The following is an 11,036-nucleotide window of genomic DNA, read 5'->3' as shown; positions in this document are numbered from 1 at the left end:
TCAATGTTCTGAAATTGATATTTGATCAAACTAAGGGTAAGGCCAAGCTTCAAAGAAACAGTGTAATGTGATGATATGCCATGTGGGACTACTACATCTTTCTATATTATGTGAACGCTTACAATTTTTGAATGCCTACCTTCTACTCTTCTTTTACCCTTTCTTTGGATTGGGTTTTGTTTGAATTGAAGAATGCAAAATGAGAGATTAAAAAAATGAAAGAAATGACTGAATTTTGTTTGGATTAAAAGAAATTACAAAGATATTTTGATGTTATTTTATTTGATTATTTATTTATATATATGATTATATTTACGAAATGTTTTAAAATGAAATATCACAATGATTATATTGTGACCTAATGAATTATGTTCTGCTTTTGAACGTGAAACATGAAAAAGTATAAAAAAAGTAACATGATCTATTCATAAGTAATTATGTTATGAATGTAATTGATTATCTCTTTTTTTCTACTCTTATTGACTTTACGTGGAAAGAATATCCAACAACGCTATTTGGGATTTTGACTCCGAAATTCTTATTGTTTATAACCATTAATAAAGAAATTGAAAGTTTACTAATTATTTATTACATAATTTATTACTAATTTTACTCTTATCAATATAATTCATTTTATTAATATTATTATTTATAAAAGTCACATATAATAAAATAATTGACTTCAAATATTATATAATTATAACATTATAAAATTAATAAAATATTTATTTTATAATTTCTTTTAAATTAGATTTTATTTTAATAATGATTATAATATTTATTTTTGTAATTGTTTTTTTATTATATGAGCTTATATTTTCACTAATATTATTATTAATAATAATATTTTAATTTTTAAGATTATATGTGCAACATTAATCTCTATTTTTTTTATGAAATTCTTGTTAATTAATTTAAGTAGTCGGTCCTATTTAATCTTCCCACCCATACAAGAATCCTCATTTTGATTTCACAAATTGTTCGTTTCATGCTTAAACAAAACTACAGTTGTTCGTTTAAAATAATTTATGCAAAAACTCTATAATTACACTAATGGTATTTTAAAGATATTTAATTTTTCAGTAAAAAAAAGTTGCTGCAATTTAAGAATCAATATGAACGAACAACTAAACTAATAAGATTAAGTTTAACATAAGGAGTTGGCCTATCAGGGCATGACAAACTAAAATTTGAATCTACGCTGAAAAAATTGCCCACATTCAATAACCAACAGATTCTTAAGTAGAATTATCTCCGAAGAAATTATAAGAAAATGATTAAAAATGATAAGAAGAAGAGATGTTTCTTATTTTTACATCACTTTATGTATGTATAGACAATATATAAGGAGTTTCTCCCTCCAAATTACAATCTAATTAGGTAGGATACTAATCATGAGATTCTATCATTATTAAATTAATTGCATATAATTGGTACAATATCGTACAATATTGCATATAATTTGATAATTATTATTTTCTTAATACTCCCCTCAAGTTGGTAGGTGAAGATCATGAACCCCAACTTGTGTCGTAGCGTAAAAAACCGTTCCTTGCCCAGTGCCTTTGTAAAAATATCTGCGAGCTGATACTGTGTCGGTACATATGAAGGATTGATTATCCCAACTTGTAATTTTTCTCGCACAATGTGAGAGTCTATCAATGTGTTTGGTGCGTTCATGAAATACTGGGTTTGCTGCTATATGTAATGTCGCTTGATTGTCACGGAAAAGTTGAGTTGTTACATGGCACCTTTAAATCCTGCAACAGATATCGCAACCAAACTATCTCCAAACAAGTATTGGCCATCGCGCGGTATTCTGCTTCCGCTGATGATCTTGATACGTTTGTCTGTTGTTTTGACTTCCATGAGATAATAGAAGAACCAAGAACAATACCCAGATACTGATCTTCGAGTTGTCTGACAACCTCCCTAGTCTGAGTCGCAATAAGGTTTCCGTGGATCTGTATATATTGACTTAGGGTCCGAACCAAAAATGCTATGTCAGGCTGAGTAACCGTGAGGTATATCAGTCGTCCCACGAGTCGCCTGTATTTGATTGGATCCTTTAATAACTCCCCATCGTCTGGTGTGTGTTTTAGGTATTGTTCCATTGGAAATTTTTCTGAACGAGCACCTATGAGTCCTGTATCCTGCAAAATATCAAGCGCATATTTTCTTTGAGACATGTAAATACCATCTTTGGAACGGGAAAATTCAATCCCTAGAAAATATTTTAGGTCTCCAAGATCTTTAATGCGAAATTGTTGTAATAGACAATCTTTAACACGCTGAATTTCTGCCAAATCATTTCCTGTCAAAAGAATATCATCCACATAAATCAAAAGGACAGTAAATGATGAGTTATTCTGTCTTGTGAATAGAGAGTAATCTGTCTTGGACTGTTGAAATCCTACAGATTTAATCACATGAGAAAATGTTGAAAACCATGTTCGAGATGCTTGTTTGAGACCATAAAGGGATTTGTTGAGTCGACATACAATGTTCTCCCCCTGTCGATGATGCCCGGGTGGCAAGTACATGTAAAAAATTTCATGCAATGTGCCATGTAAGAAGGCATTTTGCACATCTAGCTGGTGAGTAAACCAATTTCTGGCTGCTGCAATGGTGAGGAGACACCTCAAAGTTGTTAATTTTGCTGTTGGTGAAAAAGTTTCAGAATAGTCGACACCTTCAATCTGAGTGTACCCCTTTGCGACAAGGCCCGCCTTATATCTGTCGACGCTACCATCTGAGTTGTACTTTATTTTATAGACCCTTTTGCATCCGATGGGTTTCTGCCCAGCGGGTAACGGTGTCAAGGTCCACGTTTGATTTAGCTGCAAGGCGGAAAGCTCTTCGTCCATTGCTTTTTGCCAATTTGGATCAAGGATTGCTTGAGCATAAGTGTGAGTTTCTTTGGTGGCTGTGATGTTAGCAAGATATGCACTATGTGTAGAAGAAAATCGTGAATTAGAAAGAAAATGATGCATAAGATACCTGGTCCTATTTGACCGGTCTTGGGCAATGGTCGAATGATTGGCTTGGGATCCTGTTACGTAGTCTTGAAGCCAGGAAGGTGGGGTTGATGTGCGACTAGATCGTCGAACAGGAATGTCGGTTGGAGAAGGTTTGGTAATGGGTGCTAGACTTCTTGGCATGGGAGAAAAAGGTTGGTCTACTGGAGGTTTAGGTGTATTATGAAGAGTAGGAGATGAAGGTTGGTTTGATGGAGGTTCAGGTGCATTGTGATGAGAAGGAGAAGAGGGTTGGTTTGATGGAGGTTCATGTGTATTGTGACGAGTAGGAGAAGTAGGTTGGTTTGATGGAGAAGAGGATTGTGTCTGTGACTGTTGGCAGAATGGGAAAAGACTTTCATGGAAGATGACATCTCGACTTGTAAAAAAAGTGCCTGCATCTATATCAAATGATTTGTATGCTTTTTGACTGTGAGGATAACCAACGAAGGAGCATTGTCAGGCGCGCGGATCAAATTTTTGCTTAGGTGAAACAACAGTTGCGTAACAGAGGTAACTAAAAGCTTTTAGGTGAGAAAGTGAAGGTGGTTGATTATATAGTAGCTCAAAAGGTAATTTATTTTTTAGTAAAGGTGATGGCAAACGATTAATGATATATGTGGCGGTTAAAACACATTCTTCCCAAAATTCTAATGGTAAATTGGACTGAAATAGGAGGGCCCGTGCTGTGTTTAAAACATGTCTATGTTTGCGTTCTACTACTCCATTTTGTTGAGGAGTGTAAACGCAAGTGCGTTGACATTCAATACCTTTTTTGAGAAAAAAATCATACATCGAAATAAATTCCAGTCCGTTGTCAACGCGAATGGTTTTAATAGATGCCTGAAATTGATTTTGTGCAAATGTAATGAATGACTCTAAGAGATGTTGGGTTTCAGATTTGTGATTCATAAGAAATAGCCAAGTACATCTAGTATAGTCATCGACTATAGTGAGAAAAAAAACGTTTTCCAAAATGAGTTCGGGTTTTATGAGGACCCCAAATGTTACAATGCAATAGATTAAATGGAGAATGAGATTTTATTGTGCTTAAAGGAAAGGGTAGCCTTGTCTGTTTAGCTTTGGGACAAATACTACAATTATTATTGTACCTGAATGGAGAGATGGGGCCCAGGCACGGTCGGTTGACATAGTATAATTGTTGACGTGTCGATCTTCTTCTCCTTCGATCGGTCGTTCTTTCTTGGTGTCTCCTTCGGTCGGGCGGGGGAGGGTACCTGCGAAGGCACTCCGACGCTCAAGTAAGTATGAGATTCTAAGTGTGATTTAGTCAGTGAATGAAAACGTACCTTTCTCTGGCTTGAGCACAGTATTTATAGGATTGCCTAATGGGCTTTCTATCCCTTGGGCTCAGGGTGGTTATGGATAGGTCTTGCCAGTCGTGCTCCGGAATACCCGGGGAACATATCTTCTCTAAGCGCGTTCTCCTTATTTTTCGAGGGTGTATCTTAACTACTTTGGCTTGTTACATAAATGCCCTTGCATTTATTATACATTTGGTCAGTCGGCCACGTCCGTCCGGTGTCTACCGGTACACTTGCCCCCCAGGCTCGAGGTGAATAAAAGTCGAAGAGTCGTAATGATTGTTGTGCATTTCGAGGTGTCAGGCATTAAATGTAACGGAATGACGGGACGTTCGCTTTTGGTCGGATGGGACAGAGATCGATCCGACGGTGGAGATCGAGTGACAGTTCGACTTCCGACTGGCTGAGGCCGTAGGATGAATGTGCATCTGACGGTTGAGGGAAGAGGAGGAATGCTATAAATAGTGTTTGCATTTGGGTGAATTGTGTGTTTTTGTGAATCCGGCATCCGAGTCGCTCCGAGTGCCGAGTCCATATTGTGAACGTGTGTTGCCGAACGAGCTAAAGTTGCCGACCGGCTGTGTGTTTCTGCGCGTTGAGGTTAGTTATGTCGTCTCAACATTCCTCAAATAGGATAGTGAATATAGAGGCATCTGGGAGTGAGGACTCTTCGTCCGGGAGTGGTGAGAGTACAAGTGGGTCGAGGGGTCCAACATATGACTGGGTGGACATTAGCGTTAGGAACTTTCCTACGATTTTTAGAAAACCGGACGACCTAGATAAGGTGATAGCGAGGGCGTCGGTTGTGCGGTTTGGTTTACCCTCGGATGTTTTAATAGCTAAAATATGTGGGTATACCGACCGGGTTTGCCATGGGAGGGAGAATGCACCGGTAGATTTCTTCTATGTGTATACAACTTTATTTACTGATTTGAGAGTGACCTTGCCGTTCGATGATTTTACCATGGACGTTCTACGAATCCTTAACATAGCTCCGACGCAACTTCACCCGAATTCATGGGCGTGTTTACAAGCCTTCCGAATGGTGTGTCAACTTTTTGAGTTGACACCCATGGCGGAAGTGTTTTTGTTTTATTATAGTACATATCCGGTTAGTCCGGTAAGTTGGGTTTCCTTGGTGAGCCGCCCGGGGAGTGTGCGATTCGCGGCGTTTACCACCTCTTACAAGAATTTCAAAGAGAGGTATTTTAAGATATTTGTGGAACCGGACGGCCGGGAGTATTTTTATACTGCTGAGGGTGGAACGAGGTTCCCATTTCATTGGATGCAGAATCCCGTTGCCCTTAACTCTAATTTCCGTATGGCCGTGTCGGTGCTGGGTAAGGCTGTAATGGCAATATTCGACCAGCTCCCGCATAAACTGCCAACAAGGGAAATAATTGCCTTATATGCGTCGTCTGATCCCTGGGCGGATTTTATTGGTATGTGATTGCAAATTTTTTGTGATTGAATAACTTCATTAATAGTGTTTAATTCTTGTGTGTTTTGCAGAAATCATGACACGGACGGACGCATCCTTGAACGAGTACATGAACAATTTGTGCCAACAGAGGAACCGACAGGGGGGTTCGCTTGAGACAAGTGGGGCGTTGGCTGCCCGACCGACTACCATGGTGCCTGTTGCGGGGACCACAGCTGCGGCCGCAACAAAGAAAAGGGGGCGACCCCCTAAGGAGAATCAAGAAGGCCGACCGGGGCCATCCCGAATGGTTGGTGAGCCTTCTTTATTGACGGCTGGTTTGGAGATTGCTTCCCACCTTCAAACAGAGTTGACGACCGAGAAGAATGAAGTGCTCTCCACCATCCCTACAACAAAGTTAATGGTGGAGACTTTAGAACTGCAAAGTCGGGCGCTCGTGGCGAGCCGAACGGTGATCGAGGAACTCGAGAGAGTTACGACCGTCACCGTTCCTCGCTTGAAAGAAGGAAGTGACTGAAGCAAATCAAGCTTCAAAGGCCTCGACCAGGATGGTCGAGAAGCTGAAAGGCCAACTGGAGGAGGAGCGGGCGGCCGTAAACACGTGTGAAGAGCAGAAAAGGGGTCTTGAGGTGCAATTGAAGGATGGGGCTGACCGGGAGGAGGCCTTCAAAGTTGAAGTGACAAAATGCCAAGACTTTATGCTCCGCATAAGTGAGGAGTACTTCCGGCTGAGTCTTCAACAGGCGGCTTGTTTACATGGAATACCGGTGGACGACGACCGGTACGATATAGAGAAAATGGTGGTTGACGGAGAGCTGGTGCCGACCAACCCCATTGACAATCCGAAAGAAGAAGCCGAGGCGGAGACTGCTGGGCCACAACCGGACGCCTCGTTTGAAGAATTGATGAATAATATTCAATGATATGTTTGTTGGACCCGGCATGTGGACTATATAATCTTGTATCTTGGATATTTGTAATATTTATGGGTATGTATGTATAGTTCGTAGGACGAACGAGTGATGATATCTGAACAATGTTTGGTTGGCATGGCGATCTATAATGTTAAAGCAATATGATGATTCGGACGCCGAAAAAAGGCATAATTACGTTAAAGTAATAATGGTAATTCGAATGCCGAACGAGGCATAATTAATTACATTGAATAATGATAAGTCGGATGCCGAATGAGGCGTAATTAATTCTGATTGCGTTAGAATGTGATAGTTCAGATGTCGAATGAGGCGTAATTAATTCTGATTACGTTAGAATGTGATAGTTCGGATGCCGATCGAGGCATAAGTAAATGTGATATTTCAGGTGCCGAACGAGGCATAATTAATTCTGATTACGTTAGTAATAATGTGATGATTCTGGTGCCGAACGAGGCATAATTAATTACGTTGAATAATAATTTGGATGCCGAACGAGGCATAAGGAATTCTGGTTATGTTGAAATAATCTAATTCGGATGCCGAACGAGGCATAATTAATTCTGATTACGTTAGTAATAATGTGATAATTCTGGTGCCGAACGAGGCATAGTTTGGGAGTGAGAAAAAAATAGGTGGTTTATAGTGTCTCGTTAAAAACTTCTCGGTCGTAAACCCTTAGGGAAAAACCGACCGAGCGAGGAAAGAGTGCACTTGTATTAATTCAACTGTAATAAAATTTGAGATGCGTGGCATTCCACGTTCTCGGTATGTTCTTTCCAGATAAACGTTCTAAATAATAGGCTCCGCCGCCTGCCGTGTCTGCTATGCGGAATGGTCCTTCCCAATTGCTAGAAAACTTGTCGCCTTCCTTCCGGGCGTCACCTCGCATTCGCCACACTAAGTCACCTTTGTGGAACTGTCTTGGTTTAACTTTGGAGTTGTATAGCCTGGCTGCTCTGATTTTGCATGCTTCCTCACGAATTCTACATTTGTCTCGAAGTTCGTTAATAAGATCTAGAGCAATAAAGAGACTTTCCTTGTTTAGGTCAAGATCAAGGGTTTGTCGGCGGAGGGAAGGTTCTCCAATTTCGACGGGGATCATGGCTTCAGTGCCATATGTTAGGCTGTACGACATTTTTTGTGTGGTCGTCTGAGGGGTACAACGATATACCCAGAAGACTTCTAGGAGTTCTTCAGTCCAGTTATCTTTGGCTGGGCCAAGACGTTTCTTCAGCTCGTTCAGAATGACCTTGTTGGCGGCTTCTGCTTGGCCGGTTGTGGGTGTTCGACGGAACTGGCGATGTGTTTGATGTGGAGTTTCTCGTAAAATTCAGCTAACGTTCGGTCGGTAAACTGCCGACCGTTATCGGTGATGATGATCTGTGGGAGGCCGAAACGACAAACAATATTTTTCCATACGAAATTTTGGACATTGCGAGCGGTGATCGCGGTTAGAGGTTCGGCTTCAATCCACTTGGTAAAGTAGTCAATGTCGACCAGCAAGAATTTACATTGGCCTTTACCGGGGGCGAAAGGGCCAATGATGTCCATACCCCATTGGACGAACGGCCACGGTGATAACATAAAATGGAGTTCTTCAGGTTTTTGGTGGGACAAAGTGCCAAACTCTTGGCATTTAAGGCATTTTTGGACGAAATTGGTGCAGTCGCCTTGGACGGTCGGCCAGTAGTATCCCGCCCGGAATACTTTGGTAGCCATTGTCCGCAAATTCCCTCGTGCAATTCTCGGACGACATAGGAAGCTTGGTCGGGTGTCAAACATTTAAGGAGTGGTCGGGTATCGTCCTCTTTTTTGCGGGAGTCGGTCGTCCGGATTGGTCGTGTAGAGTCGTCAAGTTGGCTCACTTTTCAAACTTGCGACATAACATTCTCTAGCGGTTTTTTGATCGACATGGATTGTTGCAATGTCGTTATTTGCCGAAGGGAATTTCATGGCTAAGTGTGGGGTGGAAACAATGGCTTTTAATCTGTTGATGGACGGACGACCGAGCAGGATGTTGTAGGAAGTTTGGGCGTTAACCAGAAGATATCGTACGTTTATTGTTTTGTGGAGACTGTCTTCCTCACCGAAGGTTGTATATAAGTCGATATACCCCTTAGTGTCGACCCGTTCACCTGAGAAACCTACAATTTGTTCGTTATAGGGTTGAATATCTGCTTCTGGGATGCGCATTTTCTTGAAGATTTCCCAGTATAATATGTCGACCGAGCTACCTTGGTCTACCAAAGTCTTGGCAATTGCGAACTTGTCAATTTCCACGGTGATTACCATAGGGTCGTCCTGGGCTGGATCTATGGCTGTGAAGTCGTCGTCGGTGAAAGTGATCAGAGGTATGTGTGGACGCCTCCTCGTGGTAGCATGAGCGGACTGGATGTCCCGGAGATGTTTCTTTCGGGCAGAATTTGAGCACCCGCCACCGACAAAGCCCCCGGCTATATAATTTGCTTCGTGGTTCGGTTCGCCCAAGGTAACGGGTCCAGCAATCATGTTGATGACTTCGCGGACTCGTTGGCGAGGGCGGGCGTTTCGGTCGGGACTTGTGCTGCGGGCGCGTGTACGCCGAACGGGGTTTTCACTGCGTTTCCGCGAAGCCTGGCTATGGTCAGTCCGACGTTTGTAATCGTTACGGTATAACCGGTCGACACCACAGGATGGACGGTCGGTACTCCGTGGTGGGGATCTTGAATTCCTTGTCCTCTTGACGAACTGCCGCAAATGGCCAGCCTGGATGAGCTCTTCGATTTTGTCCTTCAATGCCTGACATCCTTCGGTCGGGTGGCCGAAGTTTCGATGGTACTGACAATGCTTAGCGGTATCTGCATTTGGTGGCGTTTGATATCGTTTCAGTGTCGGGATTAAGTCCGTTTGTAGTGCTTCATCTAGGGCTCGTCCCCACGGAACAGTTAAAGGGGTGTAACTGTTAAACATGGGAATTCGGCCTCCTCTGTTCCGGTCAGATCTTGGAGTGGCTCGGTCGGTACGTTCGATCTCGATTTCTCTTTCTTTGCTCGGTATTTGGTCTTTGAGGACTCCGGATCCGACGGCTTTGAACCGTTGGTGGTAATCAATGTGTTCCTCGATTTTCATGAATTTGGTTGCTCGAGTTCAAAGGTCTTCCATGTCTTGAGGCGGCTTCTTGATGAGACTTTCAGTAAAACGGCTCGACCGGATGGCCAAGACCAAATGGTGTAACGCAACTTCCTGTTTGAGCCCTCGGATGTTCATACATGCTTTGTTGAACCTATCTAAAATGGTTCTGAGAGATTCACCTTTTTCTTGTTGTACCGCTAGGAGAGACATGGACGACATGTGATGCGATCGGCTGGTGGCATATTGAGTGGAGAATTTCGCGGCTAGGATGTCAAAGTCGTCAAGGGAGTTCGGAGGCAGCTCTGTAAACCAGGTAAGAGGTTCTCCCTTAAGCGACGTGGGGAATACTTTACACCACACATTATTATCTGTGGTATACAAAGTCATTTGCGTCTTGTAAACATTTAAATGCTCGTCCGGGTCGGTCGAGCCGTCATAGAGTTTAATGGCGAGGCCTTTCCATTTGTCAGGAAGTGGTGTGGTGATGATTTCTTCTGTAAAAGGATGACCCCTTTTACTTGACTTTCTTTCAACTGTTTCAGCTCTGGAAGCAGGATTGGTGTCGGCCGGTGTAGGTATGCGAGAGGCGGTTCGGTCGGCCATATGGGATTGGCCTTCTCATTCGGGATTATCGACCTGTCGCTGGAGTCGTGCGTTATGCTCTCTCAATAAGGCGATTTCTTCCTCTTGGCGGCGTCTATTCTCTTCGTGATGACGACGGTCTTCCATCCCCTTTTGCCGCAGTTCCTCCATCTGAGTTTGGAGGGTTTGAATCATAGTCATCTGTTCTGCCATAACGTCGTTGTTGTTCCTTGTCGCAACCATTATAGCTTTAAAAATTGAAATTTTGCCTCAGCCCCACGGTGGGCGCCAATTGTACCTGAATGGAGAGATGGGGCCCAGGCACGGTCGGTTGACGTAGTATAATTGCTGACGTGTCGATCTTCTTCTCCTTCGGTCGGTCGTTCCTTCTTGGTGTCTCCTTCGGTCGGGCGGGGGAGGGTACCTGCGAAGGCACTCCGACGCTCAAGTAAGTATGAGATTCTAAGTGTGATTTAGTCAGTGAATGAAAACGTACCTTTCTCTGGCTTGAGCACAATATTTATAGGATTGCCTAATGGGCTTTCTATCCCTTGGGCTCAGGGTGGTTATGGATAGGTCTTGCCAGTCGTGCTCCGGAATATCCGGGGAACATATCTTCTCTAAG

At 42.6% G+C, this 11,036-nt stretch overlaps 2 protein-coding genes across 2 annotated transcripts; both read right to left on the bottom strand.

The window, feature by feature from the left end:
* Nucleotides 1–7,439: 7,439 nt before the first annotated feature.
* LOC137829050 (uncharacterized) lies at nucleotides 7,440–7,853 on the bottom strand. The gene has a single exon (XM_068635844.1). The coding sequence runs from the start codon at nucleotides 7,851–7,853 to the stop codon at nucleotides 7,440–7,442; it is 414 nt and encodes a 137-aa protein (XP_068491945.1).
* A 716-nt stretch (nucleotides 7,854–8,569) lies between these two features.
* LOC137829048 (uncharacterized) lies at nucleotides 8,570–9,826 on the bottom strand. Its single transcript, XM_068635843.1, has one exon. It carries the CDS (start codon nucleotides 9,824–9,826, stop codon nucleotides 8,570–8,572), a length of 1,257 nt encoding a protein of 418 aa, XP_068491944.1.
* Nucleotides 9,827–11,036: the final 1,210 nt, after the last annotated feature.

Source organism: Phaseolus vulgaris, chromosome 7 (genome assembly GCF_000499845.2).
Source record: "Phaseolus vulgaris cultivar G19833 chromosome 7, P. vulgaris v2.0, whole genome shotgun sequence".
In the NCBI taxonomy this organism is placed as follows: Eukaryota; Viridiplantae; Streptophyta; class Magnoliopsida; order Fabales; family Fabaceae; genus Phaseolus; species Phaseolus vulgaris.
This window is presented reverse-complemented; position numbering and strand designations above follow the sequence as displayed.